Below are 26,099 nucleotides of genomic sequence, written 5' to 3'. Positions count from 1 at the left end.
TTGTATCTGTATTACCTTTCAGCAAAAGGTAGTGAAGATGTAGGGGAAAGTTTAACATGAGGAAATTGGGTAAAAGCTAGTATTTCATGAGTTATTGAGAGGTCCCAAAGCCATAAATTACAATGAGCAGTAAATGTGTTTGTTTACATATATATACTCTGGATGTGGACAAATGTTCATTTTAGCTTCTTTAAAAGGGGAAGGAGAGCAGGCTGCAGCTGTTGCAGTCCAGCTGTAATGTCTGCATGAGGCAATAGCGATAAAAGTGAGCAAAAATGCCCTGACTTTCATTGCTACCATATCATGAAGACTTAAAACTTGTATTGTAATACCTTTTATCAGCGTCCATTGATATCTGTACAATTGTTACATCTGTCTCTACCTGCTGGTAGAAATACTGATATCTTTAATTGCTTTGGATCCGAACCCCATTAAAGTCTAAAAGGCTAGATCAGGTGTTCATGCCAGCAGTTTTGAACACACACAAGTCTGAATGCCCTGTACTAGGGAATATTCTGCCTTGTAGTCTATGAACTCATCTGTTAACTTTACAGTGTGTTCTTATGGAAGAAGTTGAGGCTAGTGTTATCAAGTCAGTTTGTAGTAGAGATGCAAATTGAACACTTTACATCAGTCAAAATGATTTGCACCTATTTATCTGCTAATCAAATTAATTCACATCTACACAAGCACACCATGCTGATGTTTCCCTGTTTATAATCTCAGCTCAGTAAAGTTTCATAGTTTCTAGGGTCGGAAGGGACCTGAATAGATCATCTAGTCCGACCCCCGTGCGCCCCCCCCCCCCGCCCCCGCCCCGGCCATGGCAGGAAACAATACTGAGGTCAAACAACCCCAGCAAGATGTTCATCTAACCTCCTCTTAAAAACCCCCAGGGTAAGAGCCAGGACCGCCTCTCTTGGAAGTTGGTTCCAGACCCTAGCCACCCTGACTGTGAAGTAGCGCTTCCTGATATCTAGCCTAAACCTTCCCTCTGCCAGCTTGTGACCGTTATTCCTGGTTACTCCTGGCAGTGCACGGGGGAACAGTGGCTCCCCCAATGCCCGCTGATCCCCCCTGACTAATTTATAACAGGCCACTAGATCCCCCCTCAGCCTTCTTTTTTGGAGGCTGAACAGGTTCAGGTCCCGTAGCCTCTCCTCATAGGGCCTGCCCTGCTGTCCCCTGATCATGTGAGTGGCCCTCCTCTGGACCCTCTTGATGCTGACCACATCCCTCTTGAAGTGCGGTGCCCAGAACTGGATGCAGTACTCCAGTTGGGGCCTGACCAGTGCTGCATACAGGCGGAGGATCACCTCTTTGGACCTGCTTGAGATGGCCCCCCCATGGATGTGTGCCAGCATAATTTTCTCAAACAGCTTGCCTAGGATCGAGGTAAGACTAACTGGCCTATAGTTTCCTGGGTCCTCCTGCCTCCCCTTTTTGAAGATTGGAACCATGTTGGCCCTCTTCCAGTCCTCTGGGACCACACCAGAGCACCACGAGTGCTCAGAGAGCCGTGCCAGGGGTCCTGCAATGACCTCAGCCAATTTCTTAAAGACTCTAGGATGGACATCGTCCGGGCCAGTTGACTTAAACACGTCCAGCCCCTCCAGAAGCCCCCTAACTAGTCTACAACAGTGTACATTTTATGTTTGCCAGTTCTATAATTTTCCATGGTTGTGTTGGTTTGCATTTGCTTTACTTGTTCCAAAGTATTTGGATAGATTACCTATTGGTGAGTGAGTCTATAGGACTCCTTACAGTATAAGATAAAATCATATATTTTCTCCACTTTTTTTTTTTTTGCTGAGCAGTATTTGTACTTGTACCTTTTATTCATAAAAAAGGCTGGGTATATATTGGAATAAAATGTATCAGGCCCTCAGTTTCTTTGGGACAAAATAATTGTACAGTAATTGTAGCAGGAGTGAATCGGTCTTAACATTCATCACGCAAGTAATAAGGGACCTGCCTATCTGTGATTAGATGAAATGAAAAAATCTAATTTCTACATTGGTTAAATAGTATAGTTCTTACCACCAACATGTACCCTTTGACTTGCACCAACACCTGCCTTAATCTCACCATTCTTGCAAAGGCTGTGTACACACATTCAAATAATCTGGAAGACATCTCCCAGTTTGTTTTCCTGCTAGAAAACACTCAGAGCCATGAGTACAAACATTCAAAAGCTGAGGCCCTGAAGAGTGGAGAGCTTGCAGTGTCAACACTGCAGCCAGCAGGTGGGGCAGGGACTGTGTACACATCAGCGTGCTCTCCAAGCTTCCTTAATCTTCCTGGCAACAGATGGCAGCAGTGCACTGGATCGCTGTGATTGGCTCACTCAGCCTGCCATGGTTATAGCCTGTGTGTCCCTAAAGCACACTGCAGGGATTATGAAGGGGGCATGTTCTGCTTTCTCCTGGAGTAGCAGTGACCATTTTTACTCTAGGAGAAGAAGCCTTAATAGTGACTCTCATTTATGAGAAACTGAATGTCTGTATAAGGTGTAAGTAAGTGGCAGTGAATCCTGTGTTGAACCAAGATGCTAAGCTGAAGCTGCAGTGTTGAACACCTTTTAGAAAATAAAGTTCTTCCATTAAGATTGCCTTACTACCTACCCTTTGGAACGCCTCAAGCAAAACAGCTCATTGCTTATATTCAACAACATCACTGTGTACTAGCTGTCCCTTATCACTGATCCACAAGATTAGACAGAAATATAGTTCATTAAAATCCTGCAGCCTTAAAGTGATATATGTATTGGGGACTGACTGATTCAGCCCCAAAACAAGTAAAAAGAATGAAAGCAATGATCCAGAGAAGAGTTTCATCACCCATGCATCTCAGCATTGCTATGCATCTCTGACTGTTGAGAGTAGTCAGAATTCCTGTAACATTCTCTATATGCTCCACAGTCTCCCCACTCCTTCCACCTTCACCTCCATCTTTGTGTACACTTCTTTCATCTAAAATCCAATTTTGCTTAGGCACTTGGAAAGTTTAAAGTTAAAAAAGGGATCAGAGCTGTATAAATTTGCCTTCTAAAGAAAAGCCCAGAGTAGCCCTCCTCTGGCTGCTGCTTCCTGCCTCTGCTTCAGGACAGTGGCATGCGGCATGGGATGTGGGGTGCAGCAGCAGGGTGGGGAGGGGGTGGGATATGCAGATGCATGGTAAAGTGGGGGAGTGAGAGAGGAGTGTCCAGGCACATGCACAGTGCAGCAGTGAGAGTATATCCATGGCCTGTGGGCCCATGACTCCCTTGTGACCTGAATGGCATTCAACCCTCACTGGTGCCATCTCTGAGGTGTGTAGCCCTGGGCTACTTGAATGCTGGACAGCCTTTCTCTAGACCTCTGTCCCCACAGCTTCATCTGTCACAGTTACCTGTAGACCATGATGATGTTCAAGAATGGCAACAATATACCAGTTAAAAGTATCTGAAGTCAGTTGGTCTGTGATTTTAGAAATTACCAGCTCCTCAATGCAGGGATATTGTCACTCAGGTCCAGACAGCCCAGTGCAGTAACATCCAGAGAGATCTGGATACTAGAAGAAGCATATTAGCCCAGTATTCCCTCTCGGCTAACCAACCCTGCTTAGAATAAGGGTTTACTATGATGGAGTTTCAGAATGAAAAAAAGGTAAGATGTGGAGATACACCAGCAACTGAAGAAGATTTCTCCAGAGGACTTAGGAAGGTGAGCATGGAGCTGTTGAGCCATGGAGTTGTTGTCAAATACCTCAGAAGCACTAAATCCTTTACTTTACTTACTATAAAGAGTTACAATCCATGAGCTAAATCCTGAACTCCTTCCTCGGCAAAAAAACTCCTTTAGTCAAAGGCAGGCCTTTGCTCCCTTACAGAGGAGTGAGTGAAAGTTTGACTAAAGGGTTGTCTACATATGGACTTTTTCCGATTTACTTCACGTGGGCATTTATTTTTGGAATAAGAGTATTTACACAGAGTTAGCCAGGAATAACTCCATGTGCATGCAAGCCTGAAAGACTTCAGGTTTAAGCACTGAAGCTGTTGTAGTGAACTGTCTGCAGTTGGAAAATTCCACTTAACCTGCTGGAAAGGAATTAGATCAGCAAAGGGGTCAGCAACATTTTTGATCAGTGTGCCAAAAACACACACAACTTTGACTTGTAAAGTGTTGGGGTGCCAGGGGTGAATGGCAGGAGAGCTGTGAGGTGCCCAATCCTTGTTGAGGCAGCACAGCCCTGTTACCTCCCTGCCATCTGGCCCCGGGTGTGTGTGCCAATGAAAATACCTCCACATGCCACACTATGGCATCCATGCCAAGGGTCACCTACTCCTGCATTAGCCCATAACCCTCCCTGAGCTAAAAAAATAACTATATTGGCTACAGGATCTATATGAACTTGGGAACCTCCACATTGCTCTGTGTTATAGACATACCCTAAGACTTCTAAAACCTTCTTGGATCCGGTTACCTGCAATAAGACTACAAAATCAGGATCATAACCTTATCTTAGATGATCTGATCATATGCAGAAGGGCAAGTCCTAAATCTAGTCTGATCCTGAATATTAGTTTTTCATACAATTTCCAGGCTGTTAGTCCATGCCATTAGAAAATACTCTGCTTTGTGTTCTTTTGTTTGAAAACTGGGTACATATTAGACCTGCTTTATGTGTTACTTTTCTTGCTGAACACTTGTTTGCCCTCACCTCCTATTTCTAAACTCATTCCTTTCATAGTGTCATTACCTAACTTGCCTGTGTTTCACACTTTTAATTTTGGTGTTCCTTATTACACAACTTTATACGTAGTTCCATCTCGTATGCCTGCATAAGTCTTACCTGATACAGGGAAGCCAGTCAGTGCCGTTACTGTGTTCCTACAAGCCTAAAGTTAAATTTACATAATCAGGAGGTCATCTAGTCTAATCACCTGCTCAAAACAGGACCATTCCCAACTAGATCATCCCAGCCAAGGCTTTGTGTAGCTGTAGTTAGTTCTTGAAAATCTCCAAGGATGGAGATTCCACAACCTCACTGGGTAACCTGTTCTGGTGCTTTATTACCCTTCTAGTGAGAGAGTTTTTCCTAGGACATCATACATGTAAAGCATGCACTCTACCACAGGGCTGTGTGGTCTTGATAACATAGGAAAGAAATATGGAAACATCTTACATACTGTATGGACCACAGTCCTGTTTTGCTTTCTTATACCTCTGTCTTGGTAGCTAAAGTGGAACTAGTTAAAGTGTTCACAATTAAAATAATTTAATAAAAATAATATCACTTGCAATGTAACAGGGTTGTCAATAAATCAAGTTTCATTTAGTGTTGGTTAAATTACAGAGATTTATAATTTATCAAGTTTGGATAAAATTTAATAACTTATCCTCAAAAATCACGGTTTATATGCTCCTCTTTCTGTCTTCATTGCTTCATCTTTATTTATATATGTTCACTATTTTCTCTTCTAGAAATGAAGTAACAAATTGTAGCCATCACACATATTTAGCCTCTCCTTGTAGATTCATAGACCCAGAGACCAGATGAAACTATTATAATGTATAACAAAGGCCATAAAGCTTCCACCCTGTAATTTCTAAGTAACCACGTAACTTCTGTTTATGGTAAAGTATATATTTTAAAAGTGTATTTCATCTTAACTTAAAGACTTCAAGTCAGAGAGAATCCAAGTTTTCCATGCCATTTGTGGCACACTGAATAAATATACTACCTATAAGTTGAGGGCACCTGAATTAAATTACACGTGCAAAAAGAGCATCTGCCTGGCCTTGTTCTTCTGGAACCTGCTTCAAATCTGTATGGATATCTCATAATATTTTCATCAGCCACAGCAACTGTGTGGAAGGTGGAGGACATCAGAGGAGTCAATAAGGAGAAAGCTGCAGCTATGTCAGAGAGGTTTTGAGACCTCATCAGTTCAGGGCTCAAGTCCAATACTTGTTTTGTATGATAGACCAATTTTGAATTGTAGGCCTAAAATTCTACCTCATAGGTGCACTGATTTAAGATAACTTGTCATACCCATATTTATGTAAGCAGCACAGAAGTTACCAATGATAGTTCTAGGATGTGGATTTCCTGATCCCTCAGACAGGGTTGTTTGCCTTTCTTATTATAGTGACTGTCAGTGGAAGCAGGTAAGACTACATGCTTCAGAGTGTAAATTCCTGCCAGTCCTGATATGCCTAGAAGGAAAGTGCTTTTGTAGGCAGATCACAGGAGGGCAATCGTATTGCATTTCTTTGGATCCACTCAACTTACGGTCTGTTGAGAAATTGCTTTGCAGTCTCCATGCCTGGCTGCCTGCAAATGGATTCCTACCCTTTGCACCCCTCACTATGTTTCTTATAAAAATTTGATTCATCCCAGGATGCATAAATGCATTTGATTCATCCCAGGCTGCATAAATGCATTACTCAGTTCTTCTGTGCTTCACATTTAACCGGAAGGCAACATTCAAAGAATTTTTCTCTGGACAGAATTCTTGCAATCAAGTTTGGCAGGTGAGGATTGGTGCACTTGGCTAGACTGGAAATACAAATGGCTCACTAATGACAGGGTTGGATATGCTGAATTGCCCATTATTGAGCTGAAGTTAAATATACATCTAGAGGTACTGAAGAGGTGATAGTTGCAGCTTGCTCATAGGTGTTATCCCAGAGGCACTATAATCAGCATTTGCTTCAAAATAGGCAGGAGAAAAATTATATACCATGGCAAATGTGCAGCTACATAATGTGATTGTAGTTGCATAAAAACAATCTGAAAATTCTCTCTGTCCTGGAGGACACAGTCTACTGAATCATATCGAATTCATTTCCAGCAGGTCAAGTGGAATTTTCCAACTGCAGACAGTCCACTACAGCAGCCTCAGTGCTTAAAACCAAAGTCTTTAAGGCTTGCATGCACATGGAGTTATTACTGGCTAACTCTGTGCAAACACTCTTATTCCAAAAATAAATGCCTACATGTGAAGTAATCAGGAAAAAGTCCATATGTAGACAAACCTTTAGTCAAATTTTCACTCACTCCTCTGTAAGGGAGTAAAGGCCTCCCTTTGACTTCAGGATTTTTTTTGCCTGAGGAAAGAGTTCAGGATTTAGCTCATGGATTGTAACCCTTTATGATAAGTAAAGTAAGGCCTTATTGTTTCTGAGACATTCAAAAGCAACTACGTGGCTTGGTATCCTTACCTTCCTACGAGCTTTGGAGAACTCTTCTTCAGTTGCTGGTGTATCTCCATATCTTACCTTTTTTCATTCTAAAATTCCATCATAGTAATACCAGCCATCAGTCTTAGTAAGTTTGTGGAAACATACCATATGGTTGCCAGTATTATGACCCCAACGTCTTTGTACCTGCACGGAGAAAACCTTTTAACCCAGCAAGACTGAGAGGGGGACACTGGTGTGTGGACAGCTCACTGTCTCTCCATATACACTGCCCAGGTTTTTGCGCCATAGAGAGGTCACTCCAGCTTCACTTTATTTTCAAGCAAGGATTATGTTCAGAGAACTGATGTCTCACTCAGAATAATTCTACTGTCATGTGAGACAGACATATACCTACTACAATTAGGGCCTGTTTAAGAGTTTTCATTTTTTTTCTATGAAACATATACTCATCTTTCATTCAGAAGACCCTTAAAACACCTGCAGTGAGAACCTTTTAAACCAGCAAAGCCAAGAGGGGGACACTTTGCAAACTGCTCTCTTGTTCATATTGTCAACCTTTTCTTTTCTCTTTACAAAAGAGCCGTAAAAAACTACACCTGGTTTCTACGTGGGAGCTGATCTATAATCAGGCCTCCAAGAGTCATGACTTTCATACTTGTAGTATTTTGCGCATGCAATAAAAACACTACCGTATTTAGTTGAATACAAGATGAAATTGGGGGAATCCCCCATCTTACACTTACATACAAGGAACTCTTACTCGATACATTGTCTGTCATTAAACTGGTGCCAAATGCAGCATGAGCTCAGTAAAGGAAACCAAGAAATGCAGCATGAGCTCAGTAGAGGAAACCAACTATGAAGTTGTTTAAACACAGCTAACACTGAGCATGACTAAAAGACACATGGCCCATGTGGGTCATCCATACTGATAGGAACTTTTTTTGGCCCTTAAAAAAATGGGCGGGTGTTCTTTCCACAGGGAACTTACACTAGGCCTGGTATGGGACTGTAGTACCAGGCCAGCATCAGGAGAGCCAGAGCCAGCCCTGATCCCTTCCTCTTGGTGCCAAGAAAAAAGGCTGAGATAAGGATGGGAGTATACCACAAGAATGAATTAGTGTAGCCCATCTGAAAAAGATAGGTAGTAGTGGCCATTGAGCAGAGTCCCCCTCAGTGCCAACTCTATTTGAGTGACGGTGAGCCACTATGTTGCATATATTTCGACAACTTCTTCGCTCCCAGAGTTGAGCTGTGCCTTTCTTTCCCAATTCCAAAGATTCTTATTTTTTTACCAACTGTAAAATGTCTGGCAAACATCACAAAATGGGGCCCCAAACAGTTCACTCTGTTGTTCCCTCTCTCAGCCTGTTGCACAAAGTGCATTTTTTATGGGCCTGTGTTGTACTTCTTAAGGAAACGGAGGGATCAATATACTTGAGAGCAAATTCACAACAGTTGTTCTCTTAAGCAAAAATTACATCTATCTAAACACTAAAGAAGTCAAGTCAGGAAATGAAACCCACAGTTGTATTTAACTGATACTAGCAGAATGCAAATTACCCATGCTAGAATTTAGCAAGGGTATCTAGATCAGTGGTCACCGAACAGTGGATCTCGATTCACCGGTAAATCTCGGAGCTTCTTAGAGTCGTTCTGAGGCTGGGGTAGGGGGCTGAGTGCCCACATGCATACATGCGCGCACCCCAGCCCAGCAGATCAGTCCATGTGGGAGGGAAGAGGTGGGGACTAAATTGAAGCCCCTGCAGTGAGGGACAGTGCCACAAAGGTAGGAGCAGGGGTAAGTTGTGTGGGGCCCCCAGCTAGGTGGGACTTACCTGATGGGGAGGCATATCCCCAAATAATTTTTCCTCCCTTTGCCTTGATCTGGCTGACCCTTCCCTCACCACAGACTTATCTGCTGGATGGGGGGAGATGGTGATGGTGCATGGTAGATCTTGGGTTGCTTTTAAATGCCAAAGGTGATCTCCTACTCAAAAAGATTGGAGACCACTGATCTAGATGAACACTCTCCTTGGAGAAAGTGTCATGGGAATTTAATGACTGCAAGTGATGATTTGTAGCATCCCAGCATCCCCTAAATCTCAGGTTGGGGCAGCAGTTCAGTAATAAAGAATTGACCACAATATTTGCTAAAACAATGAAGTCATCTTCTATAGAACCTTGAATTTTCTTCTGATATCACCCATTTTACTTCTAACCAGAACAACTGCATTGAGATCACAGCCCAAGGAGGTACAGCTGAAGAAATAAACCATCAACAGTCATACTATTAGCAAGTAACTTTAGAGAGGGTACGGTTTGTCCCATTCTGTTTCTACTCAGCTGTACTGGTTGACAGAGTAGAGACTATTATAATTATTCTTCAGTTCACTCAGAGTGCCTATGAGCACCCTAACAGAGAACACATCTCACTTTTTAAATGGGATCCTGGCTAACTGTTGCAGAAATACACAGGGCAGAGTGAACCTACATTATTTTTTCTTCTCACTGCACTGCACTAGATGCATGTATGGGGCCAGATAAAATATGACTAGGGGCTTTTACTTAACTACTGACACTATACAGTTAATCAAAGTATAAGCCCCAGGAATGGCTTGAAGTACAGGAGGAAGAGAAGAAAAGAACAAAATTCAGATTACTTGTTCCAAAAAAGCATTTATATGTTTTCTATATTTATAAAGATTGCAAGAGCATTCTAAAAAGGCATTCATGCTTCTTTAAAAATCCAAAACCATACTTTAACTCCTTTTCTCCAAATTGTGCCTCATATGTAGCAAGAAATACATATACATTGCTTGGTGTTTCAAAAACTCAAATGACAGTAGGCTGAATTACAACTTAAATGCATATTGGTAGAATGAGATGCTGATCCATTTGCACAGTAATGTGCTATTTTTAAGTCACGCATCATGGCATCTTCAAAGAGGCCAGTCATAATTATGATGGATTAGACTGCAGAGTCAGTCCTAGATGCAGTAATTGTTTCACAGATGCTGCTGATGCGACTTGAATTTCTAATAAATTATAGCTGGGAAAAAGTATGGGGAGCTACTAAGTGCTTTGGCTAAAATACGATTATTACCAGAAGATAGAAAAAACAAATGGTTATGTTTGAGAAAAGAGGCAGATTTCTTTTAAAGAAGTATGCTTCACCCCACAACAGTAGCGAAAAGACAACAGAGTGCACAGACCTTGTGGTGCCAACCAATTCTGTTTTGCAGAAGCACCTAAACTGTGCACATGATATACATTTGAGCTAGTATCATAAAGGTTATTACTGACTTCATATTACAAATACTTATAATGATTTCTAGCATGGTTAAGCATCTTTTTTGATTTGTAATAAGATGAGACTTAGGGATATTGTGAACAACTGAGTTTAGACACAGAGAATCAAGACTTACGCAAAGTAACTCCCAATCGTACATGTATCTTAAAGAAAGGAAGTGTGGGACTTTTTAAATCAGTAAGCTAACACTAGACTACAAAGTACTGGATGATTAAATCCAGTTTTGGAATGTCTGTCACTATCTCCTTTTATGCTGAAGCTAATCAGAATCCAAAGGATTGGTTGACTTGTACTGTAAGGCTTTTGGGAAGCCTCTGAAGAAGGCATGTCTTTTTTGTCTTTACTAACGAAGAAATTGAATGGTTTTCAGGCCACACGATTATGAGATTCACTCCCAATGCATAGTCATGCTTTGTGAAGAGGTTTGCATGCACAGTTTGGAGACCGGACATGCTTTGCAAATAGTAAGGCTCTTGAAACATCAACGAGATGAGCAAGAGTTGTTAGAAAATTCTTAGATTTTTGGAAAACACTTTACTTTGTGTGATGAACCACAGTTCAGACAACTATTGCTGATAAGCTTTCATGGCCATGGAGTGGGCTCCATCAGACAGATGCATTGTTTACATAAAAATTTTAAAAAGTAGTTTGACAACACAATGTTAATTGCTGTGTTTCGTTTCATTTTATGTGAGGTTGGGAAACTGATTTAGAAGGTCACACATTCACCTTTTCTCTCTGTGAGTGGTGGGAAGCCAAGGTATCAAAAGTATGAGGTAACAGAATGGAAAGGGAGGGATTTCTGGTTAGAGTCAAATTCTGTTTCTTGACTCCTTTTAGAAAGAAAAGTAATTCTGTAGCATCCTGACTTCTAAATCAGAGTTCTGAACAGAAAGGGATTCCAAGTAATCTTGCATAGCACTAGCACTTCTGCCTACAGTAATTTTACATGACCCTGGGACTTATTTAAAGAGTGTTTCTGAATTCCATTACTTACTTGAGCTTAGTAAGACAGTAATATCCTGGTATGGAGTGCACATAGAATAAATTAGGTATTCCTTGGTATCATATAAAAAATAGGGAAGGATAAATAACCCTGTTCTGTGCTATTGGAGGCAAATCTAGTGTGATATAAGAAATGTTCATGTATAATAGTGCCCTCTGTAGAGTGGTAATTTAACCACTTGTGATACTGAAACTTAGTAGTCCAAGCAGGTCTGAGCTGACAAGGAGAGCCCGTCATGCTCTCTTTCTGTGCAAATTAAAAGAAAAGATTGCAAAAGTCTGCATGAATTGAAACTGCACCTTTTTACCTCATACTTATGTGGTTCATTATCATTTGAGTTATTTACCTTCATTTCCCTGTGAGATACTCTCTCAGTCAGTCTCTCTTCTGTCACTTTCACTGTTTGTTAAGAACCATAAAAGCAAGAAAGAGAAAGTTATGGAAAAGATACTGGGGCTAGATCTTCTACAGATCTCTGTGAAAAGGATCAGATAGTTATTGAATGGAGTTAGCTTACCATACCTGTGCAATGTGTTTATGCAATAAGAAACCTTTTTATAAATAAAGATTATACAAGTGACAAGAATTTCCAAAGCATCTAGCTAGAATTGAAAATAAAGGGTACAGAAATTTGGGGCTTTTCTGCCCAATTAAAAATTATCGTTCTAAGGCAAATACATTGACTGCATATTTAAAAAATATTGTTTCAAAACAATTGGTGCCCTACAAATATATAGCATGGTTTTAATTTTTTTACCTTAAATAAATATATTATGGCAAATTCAGTACATGAAAGAGTGGCAATTTCAGTGGTTTATAGTGAGCTACTGTTTTGTTTTACATATGTGTATTGTGCTGAAAGTAAAATCTTTGAAACACTAACTTTGAATTACTTTTGTTGGACAGCTGAAGACTTAGAAAAGAAGGGGGTTTTCTTCTCTAATTGGGAAGCTTGGTGGCAATAATCCTTCAAGTCAGACAAGAGAGGCTTGGCACAGTATAATGAAACAACAGGATTAGCTCTAAGTCTGGGAACTAAAGTTTCTGCATGATTTTCTACCTTACCTGGAAGAACAATCATGACAGAAGCATTTAGACATACCACTCACAAGCAGCAAATACTCTTTTAATAGATAAAAAGGGTTGTTAATGTTACGAAAGATTTATTGTTAAGATAAGCATCATTCTGTTTGATTGCTAAACTGGGAATGAGAAAATACTGTTTATTTTCGCATGCTCTTTTCACCCCATGTTTCTCTGAAATATGCCGTAGCAATCCATGAAAAGAGATGTTTTGGTTCTATACAGCCCAACACTAATGAACACTCAGAAATCCCTGGCTTTCTTTAAACAGCCAGAGACCCCTGTGAACCTCGCATGCTGTATGTAAACAGGTTAGGATAGCAGATGGTGGAATACTGTATGTACTGTCAGTGATTTAACAATAGTAAACAAAAGTAAACTTAGATTCTTTTCCATCCTTTTTCCTCTTTCAGATACGCACAGAGGGCAGCCTTGTGGATGGCCCCGGAGCAGGCCAGATGGAACAGGATAGAACCAGCAATGTTGATGGCAGTAGATTGAGTCCATATCTAATACCACATCCTTCTCAAGTTTGCCAAGTGGAGCCTTTGTCAGTGAAGTTCCAGAATGGAAGTCCATTAGCAGAAAAGCCACATCTTGAAGTAAATGGGGACCATAAGTGGCTACTTTTTAAGAGCAGCTGTGGAATACCACATGTGAAGGGAAATCCAAATAATCGAGTCAGCCCTGACCTTCTACAGGAAAAGAGAATATATTCCAAGTATATGCAAAATGGTGGGATAAAACGCACTTTTAGTGAGCCTTCTCTTTATGGACTTCATCAGAGCAAGAAAATTAAACAGGATGAAGAAGTAAACGGAGAAAAAGATGAGCCAGGAGAAAACAATGAAAAACCAAGTGTCTCTGAATCCTGCAGTGAGAAGGAATCTTTGAGTTTTACAGAAAAAGAAAACGCAGCTTCAGATTTTATACAGTCTTCAAGATACAGCTATGGTGGTTCAGAAAATCCTTATGATCTTCAGCAGAATGAAAAGGAGAGGGAAAACATTAATTGCCACAACAGGGACATTGTCTTACTACTTAAGAACAAGGCAGTGCCAATGCCTAATGGTGCTACAGTTTCTGCCTCTTCCATGGAAAGCATGCATGATGAACTCCTGGAGAAAACACTGTCACAATATTATCCAGATCATGTTTCCATTGCAATGCAGAAAAATACATCTCAAATAAATGCCATTACCAGTCAGGCTACTAATGAGTTGTCCTATGAGACGACACGTTCATCCCATACCTCAGGGCAGATCACCTCCCCACAGACCTCAAATTCTGAGCTGCCTCAAGTGCCAGCTGTAGTGGTTGCTGAGGTCTACAATACAGAAGACTCCAGTAAACCACGTGTATTGCCAGGTAGCTATTCATTTCAGAAACTAGAAGTACAGCTACAGCAACAAAATCCAGTCTGTGATACAGCCCAGGTTCCTGTACGGAACAGGACTGTTCATGGAAATATGGGGCAGGTACCCAGCCAGGATCTCTCTCCAAGTTCCAGCAGTAATCTGCAAGCTCAGGACAACACCCTGGAGGGGTTCCCAGAGCAAGCAGGAAAAAATGGTGCTTTGTTTAAACAAAACTCAATGTTTAATAATGATTCTTTCACTCCTCCTCCTGCTCCTATTCCTCCTCTTCCTGTTCCTCCTCCTCCTGATCCAGAAATGAAGAGAGAACTACCCACTGGGGTTACAGAAGGGTATAATCCCTATGACAATAGAAAGGCTGAAGCTCTTCCTAGGGAAGAGAAGTGCGAAGGGCAGCAGGAAGGACCGATGTCAGAAAGTCCTGGCCTTGCCCAGCAACAACCTAACCCTCAACAGAGGCTTCCTCAGAAGCCTCAGGTGACACAGCAGGATAGTAGTGAAAGCAATCTGGCAACTGCTATGATGGTATCATTCCAACAGTGCCCAGAAGACATGAACCCAACATCTGAATCTTGTGTCCAAGATTTGCAAGTGCGTGGAAGTGATGGAGAGTTGCAGCAACACTATCAGCGTTTCCTGGGACAAAGAGAACTTGAACCCTCTTCTCAGAAAGAAAAGGGCCAGGTGAAAGATCTTGTGCAACAGACAAAACATTATCCCAAACCAGGTTGGATAGAATTGATTTCCACCCATTTTCGCCATGGAGAGTCTCTACAGAAGCCCAGTGAGGCACTATTGAGGTCAGTTCTTCAGTTACGGTCAAATCCACCTGAATCAGCACACTCAAAGCAGTATACTGGGAGTCCTGATGCATTAAAAGTACCTTCAAGACAGTCCCACAGCCAGAAAATAATCCAACCTGAACAAATGCCTCTTCCATACAAAAGCGAGACAGCACAACTGCAACTTCTCCCTATGGCTGACCAGCGGCTTCAGTTCCAAAAGCGCTCATCCCAACCACAGCTCACAAAGATGGATCCTCTGCCAAAATCCCACATGCAGCACCACCAGTCACAACAGCTTCATTTTCAGCCAAGACCAGAAGAAACTGAGCAGCCTTTGGGGTCTCACTTAAAACAGCAGCACTTGAATCCCCAGACATTGGAGAATGAGCAGTTCTTACATTCACATATTTTAAAGCAGATGCTGCAAAAACAGACGCAGCGCACACAACTGTCACGGAGTCCACAGCTAACTCCAAACCAGCAGCAGCAGCAAGCCTTGCAAATGAAGAATAAAGAACTGTCTCAAACTATTTCCCATTCCCAAAGCAACAGTGAACAGCAAATTGTTGGAACATCCTTTAGCCAGATTAAACTGGAAGAATGTTTTCATGCTGAGAATAAATATATGAAATCAACTGAGTTCCCACATACTAACTCCCAGCTGGGATTAGAGCAGGTACAAAATGTGAACAGTAAATCTTCCCTTTGTGATCAGATTTTAAAAACAAATGTTAATCCGCAGCATCCTTGCCCAAACAATGTGCACTTGACCTCAAAAAAGGAAGACACCATAAATGTTGAACACTTCGGTATAAGCAAAATGCAGGACTTGCAACATATGCAGTATTTTCCAAATAGTCTGACCCCAAAACAAGATGTGAATCATTGCTTTCAAGAACAAGAGCAACAGACTCAGCAGGCTTCAGTTAGACAACTACCACTCCAACACATACCAGGATATGGTGCTGGCCTGAATCAAGGTATGTCTAGCCAGCAAGCTACACAGATTCAGCAAAGGTACTTACCACATAGTCAGCAAACTCCCTCACACTCACAAGAGCAGAAAGGTTGTCACCTTCAGCCTCAACCCCATAAAGATTTTCAAAAGCATGCTGCTCTTCGGTGGCTTCTCTTACAAAAGCAGGAACAGCAAGGACAACAGCCACCCAAAACTGAATTAGGTCTCAGTGTGGTACGCAAGCCTATAAAAGTTGAGGCTGGCTCAAAGTCTAACATGGGCATGCGTCCATTAACTGGACAGCTGGAAAACAAAACATGGAAGAAAACAATTAAACAAGAGAATCAGCACTTTGGTTGTGAGAATGTGCAACAAAAGAGTATCATTGAGACAATGGAGCAGCAGGTAAAACAGTTTCAGGTCAAATCACTGTTCGATCACAAAGCTCTTACTATCAAATCACCTAAGCATGTGAAGGTTGAAACAGCAGGCCCTGTCACTATCCTATCAAGAACTACTAGTGCTGCAGAATTTGACAGTCAGACTCCAACCTTTGATCATCAAGCAAATCCTTCTGCTGAAAGAACCCCAACCAAAAGAACAGCTGGTACTGTTCTCAACAATTTTTTAGACTCACCTTCCAAGTTATTGGATACTCCTGTAAAAAATTTATTGGACACACCTGCCAAAACCCAATATGATTTCCCATCATGCAGTTGTGTTGGTAAGTGGTAAAAAATGTGCTAGAAGCACATTGTTAAATCAAGCTTACTATGTTTTCCTTTAAAGTTTGTTGTTGTTTTTTTTTGAAAATGCCAGGAGTTAGTAAGAGTGTAAAACTGGGTTTTTCTTTCCAGCTAAACTAGTCCTGGCATTACAAATAGACCCCCTCTTCTCTGCATTGTTTATAAAGTGGATATATATCTGGTTTTACATGTTACAGCCACTGTGGATAGCATATAAATATAATATTGGAGAATCCAGTGTATCCCTTTTTATCCATTCTCCTTGAGCTGTAGACATAAAATGAAAACATCTGATAAAGAGCAGGCAATGTCCTCATAATCTAATTTGATAAAATAGCATTTAAGTCAAGGTTGGCTATACTGTTGTTATGAAATGTGCCTGTGGGCCAAAACGGGATATCCTTACTTCATTTTTTCCTCAGATACCCAGTAAATTTACTAGGAGGTTAAGTAAAAGCTGGGTAAGAATGGATATTCCGATTTTGCCTGACTTGCACTGGAACTTTCTTCCTTTCCTACCTTCTATTAGCCTGTAATGGCTATGGTCAGGGGCAGCAGAATTGCAGTCCCTGTGCTACAGGAAGTGCAGATGCTGGCTCTTTACTACCCAAACAGTGCTGCAAAAGGAATATACTGGAGGCAGACCAGTGGTTCACTCAGAGCAGGATTAGGCAGGGGTGGAATGGAGGAATGCAAGGGCCTTTTACACATTACACTGTGAGCCACACAAATGTTAATTGGCTTAGTGCTAGCTTGCAAGTCACACATGCAATTTGAGCAGCACATCTGTGGGGAGTGGCCACACCTTAATAAAACAGAAGCTCAGTTATATGGATTAAAAAATAATTCTGTCCTGGAGTGGCATAATGTTGAGACACATAACTAGTGCAGTAAGTGCCTTAAAGGTGGTAATGTGCAGACAATCCAGAAGTTAAGAGCTCCAGGAGCCACACAAAATTAACATATAACAAGGCCCTAAGAGTTGTGCCCATGTGTTATTCTGTGTGGTCTGCTGTACATTGTTTCCATTGAAACTGTGACTTCCCATGTTGCTCTTACCGTGGACTGGGCTTAGTTACCAGGCACATTTTGATCTCTTAGTTCTGGGGAAGCAACTCCCTACTACATTGGGTTGAGGCACAATGTTCAGTTCTTAAGTCTGCAGAAAACTCATGACTTTACTTGATTAAAGCCCAATGAGAATCTTGGTTTTCTTACTTAAAGTGGTTCTCCATAAATCTTTTTGTCTTTCTGAAATGTTTTAAGTCACCCCAGGACTAAACAGAGGAGGTGGTGCTTTACAAATAGTTCTTGAAGATTAGAAAACTGGAAGCTTCTTTCTTAATCCTCCTCCCTATTTGCTGAGAAACCAAGAGAAATGGAATTGAAAAAGCAAAACTTTGTATCTTCATTTTTAACTTGGATCACTAGCACTTGCAGAGTAGATATGCTTACCTTGCATATTCACACATGGATTTTTATAACCATTTCTTCAATGCATTTGGCACAGATAAGCTTTCCCTCAACATCTGGCATTCCTGTCATGTTTCCCACTCTGATTTGTTGCCAATACAGCAACTGTGGAGACTGCTCTCCACTTATTGTTTCAATTCCTCAGTATTCACCCATGCAAAAGTAATGGAGCATGGTATCCATCTTCTTTTTTTCAGAGCAAACCCAGTGCTATAGCATAACATGGTAGTATTTGTTGTTTTCCCCCACACCCATAATTGTTTGAAGGCATTTTTATATTAATTTCCTGCGCCTTTATTTGTGCAGGTCCAAAGCATGTCTTTGTCCTATTTCCCAAAGCTACACAGACACCACCATCTGCTTACTCAGTTCATGATGCTACAGTAATAGAATGCACAGAATCAGCTTGCAGCCCCTGCCCAACTAGTTCATGTTGCCCATTTTTCTTGAACCCAACTCTTTTTAGTCACTAATGGAGTCAACTTCTTGTAAAATGTATTGTGTGTTGTGAATTAAGGTTTGGCTTTACTGATTAAAAGGCTAAATTGCTTACACCCAAATGTATAAGCAACTACTCTCAAGATACAAAGGTATTTAGAACAGCTATTTTGCAGAATATTGCCCAGCTACCTGTTCCTAATCAATCATGAAAAGCCTTGGGAAAAAATGTGTGTTGGGGGAGGAGACTGGGAGGCTATGTATAACTAGGAGCCATATTTTCAAGCCTGAGGTGCCTAAATTACATGTCTGTGCAAAAAAAAAAAAAAATACTGTACGGCCCACTGGTACCAATATTGACCAGTGTTGTCAAGGAGGTCCTCCTCTTCTCTAAACATTAACAAGGAGTGGTAAATACTATTCAGTAACTTTTAAGATAATGCTGATATTAATTGCAGTATAGCTGCAAATATAACATTTGGGTATGCGGAAGTACTACTGTTTGCAACAATTGTTTGCAAGAATGTAACCTAGTTTGGCATATATACTTATGCAAATACATACATCATTTTTTAGCATACATGTGCATATTTTGCCAGGATACCTTACACATTTGTGTGGGGAAATTTGACCTCACAAAGTCTAAATGTCTAATGTCTAGTTATGAGTAAGCTTTGCAATGTCATTTCTTAAATGAAATAATTAAAATTTAGAGGTTGTAACCTGCATTTTATTTTAAACAGAACAAATTATTGAAAAAGATGAAGGTCCTTTCTATACTCATCTAGGAGCCGGTCCTAATGTGGCAGCTATTAGAGAGATCATGGAAGAAAGGTAATTAGCACAAAGGCACAGGGCAGATTAACATTTATCCTTTTGTGTATGTCAGAATTTTTCCAGCCTTTGCACATAAAGAAGTAAACAATTGCAAATCAAGTAATTACTTGTAGGCTTAGCTACTCCAGTGTTGCCAACATTACGCGCTGTGCTATTCACCAGAGAGTCACAATATTTGACAAGGCTAATAGTCTGCTGGCTGGCACAGGCTGCCCACTTTGAGGCAGATGCCAGCAAACCCAAGCAGAAACAAGTATTCACCAGCCTGCCAAGCAAGAGTATTGGCAATGGCTGCAAACCAGGCACAGACCTGGTGTTCCCAAGAGGTGTAAGTGTGCCAACATAGGAAAAAGTGAAGTGGTAAGAGCACCAAAACCAAAACTGGGGTTTTTCATACATATGTATGAAAAAATGAATCCTGAGAGGAGTGTAGTGACATTAATAGGCAGCTTTGGACCTAAGAAAAAAATAAAATAAAAAATCAACAGACAATTCTGTAACAAAACATCTCCCTTCCACAAAGCATTGAACAAAGACAGAGTAATTCTACTTGGTAAAATAAATTACTGATCACAAAATACTACATGTTACTTGCATTTTCCAGATTACCAGCTAAGTGCTGACAAGATGCATATAATAATTCTATACAGATCTGTGCCATGTATATAATGAACGTATGATGGGAAAAACCTGTTTGCATCAGTACAATATTAAAGCTAAAGAACTCCATCGAACACATAGAAGTGTCCCCTTTAATGTGACTACTGCCATAGCACACATTACATAGCATGCATACATACTAAAACAGAAACTTTTAAAGGTATTTCTATACCAAATTCCCACTAAGATCAAGAACCACCCAAAAAGTTAGTAGGCAATAAAAATTGATTGCTTAAATATCTTTAAAAACATGGGCCTCCATGTCGCATCTGAGGTCCTTATTCTCCTCTCTCTCAGCTTTTAGTTAGCTCCTATTTGCGCAATTTGAAGTTTGCTTGAGTAAAAGACTTCTTGATTTGAACTTGAACTGTTGGGCCAGGTTGTGGCTGGCAGGTGCATGAGAGAGTGGCATAGTAGAAGACGCTTCTTCCTATATAGGGCTGGTCCCTTGCACCCCTGGGCAGTCCTAACAGGCATAGGTCACAAGGCTTACTCTTCACTGTGCAAGGAAGTACACGCTGAACCCCTTCACACACTCTTCACTGCGTCATTCCGGAGCTTTAATCCTACAATTCAGTCCTAGATACTTACACTTAATAGCTATGTCCAGGCAAGCACGCACGTGCAAGGGCGTGCATTTCCCATGGCACAGATAGCAGCAGTACATACTTGTTCCACTGCTTTTTGTCCCAGGGCATGCCCCTGCACATGTGCTCTGGCATGCAGCACATTGACCCAGGCTCCATTTATGGCAGCACACTGCTGCGTTCACACGCCGCTTTTAACAGCAGGGTTTTTTGACAAATTAAGTGCATGTGCACCACACATGGTTTGTGATGTCTCAAACAACTTTGAGGTGCCACAAACCACACGTGCATGCTCATCTGGATGCACCCATTGAGTTAATAAGTCATACATATGTGACTCACAGCATTTGAGGAAAAACTTTTAATTGTTTATTTATACACCTGTCCCGTCCCATCCCATCCTCCCCCCCACACACACACACACAGAGTTATAAATAAAGTGTGTTTGTGTGTGCTTTTGGGAACTTGATTTCAAGCTCTTAAAATTACAATCACTGACATGCAGGAGATTACTGACTTTAGATCCACCACTTTAAAATAGCTAAACTGGCTTTCAACAAACTTGGCTTGCTTTTTTATTTTTATTTAAGTTGAGGCTTTAAGATCTACAAAGCAAGCCAAGATTTACATTTCTAGCATCAGTCATATGTAAGCCACAACAAATTTCTTATGTGGAATTTCTTATAGGGAAAGTATATATTTTACTTCTATATTTGCTTACTTACTATACCATGCTCCAGGAATTTTGTTGACACTTTGCAAAGAAAATTGCCTTTAGGCTGAAAGCATGAAAAATACTAGCCCTTATTTGTAACTGTAGGAAAGAACTGAAAACTTATTGTATACTATATGCATAGTAAAGATGAAATGTGTTTCTGTAAAAAGTATACAAAAATTTGATTGCAATTCAGTTGAATAATTGATAGGAAAATTGTTATTTTTTTTAAGAATAAAAACCGCTTTGTACTTTGCTATTAAACAGGTTTTATCTAGGCAAAAGTTACTTCATTTCCTTTAGCACATGTGTAGTACAGTGCAATTTTGATTTTAGTTGCACAATTTCCTGTAGTGTTATATGGTTGCACAGCTCCAAAGTACCACATCTAGAAATTGTTCTGTTCCCCTCTCCCATCCCATTCCATTGTAGATCAAAAAAATTGAATACAGACATTTGCACCTATTTGTATTGACTAAGATTTGAATGTATGAATAAGAGATAAAACAAGGTACTGGCAGCAGTGTTAACTTAGGTATACAGACCATGTGAACATTTCTGTTTACTGGTTGGACTATTACACATATAGTAGACTGTGTGATTGCTGCTCATTTACATCAAGATAAATGAAAATCAAACCAGCCTGTGTTCAGTCTCCAAAAACATATCATCAAAGACATCATTTCAGTGGTTTCTGTTATTCTGTTCTAGTAGAGAAATTGGGCATGATTCATGTTTAATTACAAAATGCAATAGGTAACAGCTCAGGAAGAGATGATATTCTAGACCAAAATTGCAGTTATCAGTATGTTTTTGGACTATGGTTAAGCCAGAGAGAAGTATAGAAAATGAATATAAAGCAATTTTTACAGGCCAACTATTCCATAACAACTTCACATTTATAAAATTATTACCCTACAATAAAAAAGTTTTAAGATGATTCTGAGATAGTTCAAATGCATTTTTTCAAAATGTAAAATGCAGCAAATTCATAACAGGAGATATCTGTAAGGTCTGAGAAATTTAGCACAACATGGATCTTTTTTGACCAATTAAATATATTTGCCCCTTTCATCTCATAGACACCTTATTGCACCAGTTTCAGATAAAAGCACTGTACTATGCATCCTTCTTGCTTAGAACTAATTGATTTACTACTTAAGAAATCACAAGTATGTTCAAAGTTTAAGTGGTCATGGAGAAGGCCACTCAGATTAATCTGATTATTGCATGTGTTTTCATTTGTTTAAGATTTGGACAGAAAGGTAAAGCTATAAGGATTGAGAGGGTCATCTATACTGGGAAAGAAGGCAAAAGTTCTCAGGGATGTCCTATTGCTAAATGGGTAAGAATAATGTCCTTTTAACCATTATAACCATTTAACCTTAATAATGATCTAGTTCAGTTTGATTATACATGGCATGTGTATTCATTTGAATTGAATTAGGAGAATTAAAATGGCAAAATACTGACAATACTTCAAGCTGCCTAGTTGCCCAGCTTCAGCTGATCTCTGTGAAATTCCACCTGCTTCAGCTCAGTTAGACGGCTATTAGAAGGTGTAAAATTTGGCCTAGCAGTATTGAAAACATGAGAAGGAAACTACTTTCTCTTATATTTAAGATTGGTAATATCAGACAATATCCATACTGCTTAAATATAGCATACAAGTATATAAATAGGTGCAATGGAACCACTGCAGTGTTTTGAAAATGCAGTCTGATTAACAACCACTAAAGTGCATCCTCTTAGTGAATGTTATTTGCCTTTGGTATGACCATTACTGAAAACTGTGAGTTGGATGGTAGAAGATAAGATAAGGATAAGTGGATATGTTGTTAATGAGAAACTTTTTTTGTGCCAGGGTCTTATGTTTTGCAGAAATGTCCGTAGTATTACGGGCACTGGGAAGCAGGTTCTTACTGCTTTGGGCAGCACTTATGATATCGTGGGTGGTGCCATAAAATTTACACACAATAAATAATAGAGACAAATACTGTCAGCAAACTAAGAGTCTGACCTCAGGCTTCTGGTTTTATCATCTCACTGACACAGTGAGAGTCAGGATTAGTAGTGAAATAGAGGGTTTGCTCCTCTGTAAAACTTTTCTAGTCTCTTGTACAAGAAAAAGGTTTAAGTTATACATAGAAATCCTAAAAGGGGCTTTTATTTAAGCACAGAAATCTACCGCCTGGACAGAAATAGTGTGTCCATCATCATTCTCCTCCAGTCCCCTCCCCCAGCAATGCTTAGTTCTGCAATAAAACCTTAGGGAAACAGTTGTGCTGGGTCACAAAATGATCACATTATTCTGCAAATGTAGCATTGCATCTGGCCTGGTTTTTCCATGCCCTGTAGTCAAAATGGGTGCCTATAGACATGCTTGTTAATGTTCTAATTGGAATACTCCAGCGTCACCTCAGCATCGCTTGTAGTAAACCATCCACGTTTAAAAACGGCTTCAGGGGCGCTTTCACTAAAGCTTGTTAAATGAATTTCATAAATAAAGCACTCCCATGGCCATTTTGAAATGTGGGGGGCTTAATACGTGTGACAGTGAGCCATTTAAATTAAAGTGGCTGTCTGGGAACTGCTCTAGTTAAATTGACACGCCCCACCCCACCCCCATCCCTGAGCACATGTGTAGGTAGTGTGCCTAATCAGAGTTCCCTCTGCTTTCAGGAAGCAGACAGAATTATCTTTGTCTATCAATGTATTACTCAATGGAAGCAAGAACCTGTGTGTCAGAAGTATCAAGCATGGTTGAGGAAAGGACAAATGGGCATTCATAACTTGTTACCATTAATGCTGAAATTTCACAGTCTCTTGCTCTTCACTAAGAAATACTTTGTTTGCTTTCTGGGGATTGCTATGCATGCAGGTAGTTCGTAGAAGTAGTGATGAAGAAAAGCTGCTTTGTTTGGTGCGGGAACGAGCTGGCCATACCTGTGAAACAGCAGTGATAGTGATCCTCATCCTGGTATGGGAGGGGATTCCTGTGAGCCTAGCAGATAAGTTGTATTCCGAACTCACCGACACTCTGCGGAAATATGGCACACTTACAAATCGGCGGTGTGCTCTCAACGAAGAGTAAGTAAAGCGAATCATATTATCTTTTCCTTTGGGGGTATTATTGAGCTGTAGCCAAACAAATGCCAGTCCCACTTATAGCTTGGATCTGATTGTGAACTCACTGGTTTTACACTGGTGTCAATCTTAACTCTCTGTGGTTTTGCTTTTGATTTAGACTGATGAAATTAGAACAGTGCTCATAAAATCATAAGAAAATAGTAAGTGCCACACTGGATCAGACCCATGGTCAATCTAGCCCAGTATTCTGCCTCCAACAGTGGCAGAAATAGATGCTATACTGGGAGAGCATTGAACTAGATCTGTCCACTATTCAGTACCCTCCGTGGGATGCACCGTTTATTGTTTGAGATGTCAGTGAAAATATCTCCCAACCTTCTGTTCAACAGCCATTAACAGATCTATCATCTGTTAATTTATCCTATCCCTTTTTGAACCTGGCTATGCTATCTGCCTCTACCACCTCCTGTTGTAACGATCCCATAAATTAACTATGTTGCATAAGAAAGTGTTAGTTTTATAATTGTCACCTACTGATTTCAGCAGTGCCCCCTAATTCTAGTATTCTGGAACTTGGTGAACAACAATTCCCTTGGTCCACACCCTTCATGGTTTTATAGACCTTTATCATATTCCCCACCCCACCCCACCTTCCTGGCCACCTTTTCCTTTTCAGATGGAAGAGTCCTAGCCTTTTTAGTCTCTTCTGGTATGGCAACTGTTCCAGGCCACTGATCAATTTGGTTGCCTTTCTCTGTACCTTTTCTAATTCTACTACATCTTTTTGATATGTGGGGAGCAGAACTGCACGTGGTATACCATGGACATGTATAATGGCATGATGATGTTCTCTGTTTTATTTTCATTTCCCTTCTTAATGATACCCAACATTTTATTGACTTTTTGGTCACTGCTGCACATTGAGCTGACATTTTTATAGAATTGTCTACAATGACTCCAAGGTTTCTGTCCCAAATCATAACAGCTAGTTCAGAACCTGGCATTGTCTGCAATTGTGTACAATTCAGAGGGGATTGTAGCTGCCTCTGTGTAAAAGAGATCAGAATTTGACTTGTGAGCATCTAGCTATGTATAGTGTGTCAAATTCTGTTTGAGTCGCATCCTGTGTATCCAAAAGAACTGGATCAAATGTTTGTTAGGGGAGATAGACATGAAAGCAGAATTCTTGTCCAGGAGCTGCAAAATGTTGTGAATGTGCATCATTCATAAAAATAACCAATTGAGGTTACGCGTCAAGGCTGGGAAAAACTTCTGTCAAGAACACACTATTTCTGAAAGCTTGGAAGCACACTGAGCTTGGAAGGAGGCAAATTAAGCTTCAGTAAAGTCAATCACACCATCTTCCTATACTCATTATTACGAAGTATTCCACAATAAAAGGTATTTAAAATATAAGCTGTCAGATCTAGGCTGATGGAAGTGGATGCTACTGCCCTGAAAACAGAATTAGCAGTGTGATTCCTATGTAACATTAAACTGTGTGACTACAGCTCTATATATCCATTGGTCATTTGCATATTAGCACTGCCCTGCCAGCTCCATCTTAATCAACATTCATTTAAAAAAAAAATTCTTCTCCCCACTCCACATAAAGAAAAACATTAGCAACTTGAGCACAAAGTCTCTCAACATCTCCTCTAAACAGGAAAGCACTTTGCAGCCAACAGAACTTTTGATAGTCTTCACTATTAAAATATGTAATGATTTTTAGAACTTTTTATTTAATAAAACTAGTTTACATCTAAGGAAATTGCATCACTCACAATCCTTCCCTCTGTGATGACAAAATAAGAACTCCATTCAAAACACAATGGACTGTAT

The 26,099-nt window shown here is 40.3% G+C and overlaps 1 protein-coding gene across 3 annotated transcripts in view; it reads left to right on the top strand.

Moving 5' to 3' along the window:
• The window catches only part of TET2 (tet methylcytosine dioxygenase 2), a 91,925-nt gene that overhangs the window by 48,536 nt on the left and 17,290 nt on the right, over window positions 1-26,099 (top strand). For all 3 annotated transcript variants that reach the window (XM_090036771.1, XM_090036768.1, XM_090036769.1), the window contains exons 2-5: window positions 13,006-16,435; window positions 19,112-19,202; window positions 22,419-22,512; window positions 24,049-24,257. In XM_090036771.1, the coding sequence (XP_089892897.1) occupies window positions 13,051-16,435; window positions 19,112-19,202; window positions 22,419-22,512; window positions 24,049-24,257 (3,779 nt within the window). In that variant the 5' untranslated portion in view covers window positions 13,006-13,050. The remainder of the gene's footprint in view (window positions 1-13,005; window positions 16,436-19,111; window positions 19,203-22,418; window positions 22,513-24,048; window positions 24,258-26,099) is intronic.

Source organism: Crocodylus siamensis, chromosome 2 (assembly GCF_052110815.1).
Source record: "Crocodylus siamensis isolate JL-2025a chromosome 2, ASM5211081v1, whole genome shotgun sequence".
Classification (NCBI taxonomy): domain Eukaryota; kingdom Metazoa; phylum Chordata; order Crocodylia; family Crocodylidae; genus Crocodylus; species Crocodylus siamensis.
Note: the sequence above shows the minus strand (reverse complement) of the source record. Positions and strands in the feature narration are given on the sequence as shown.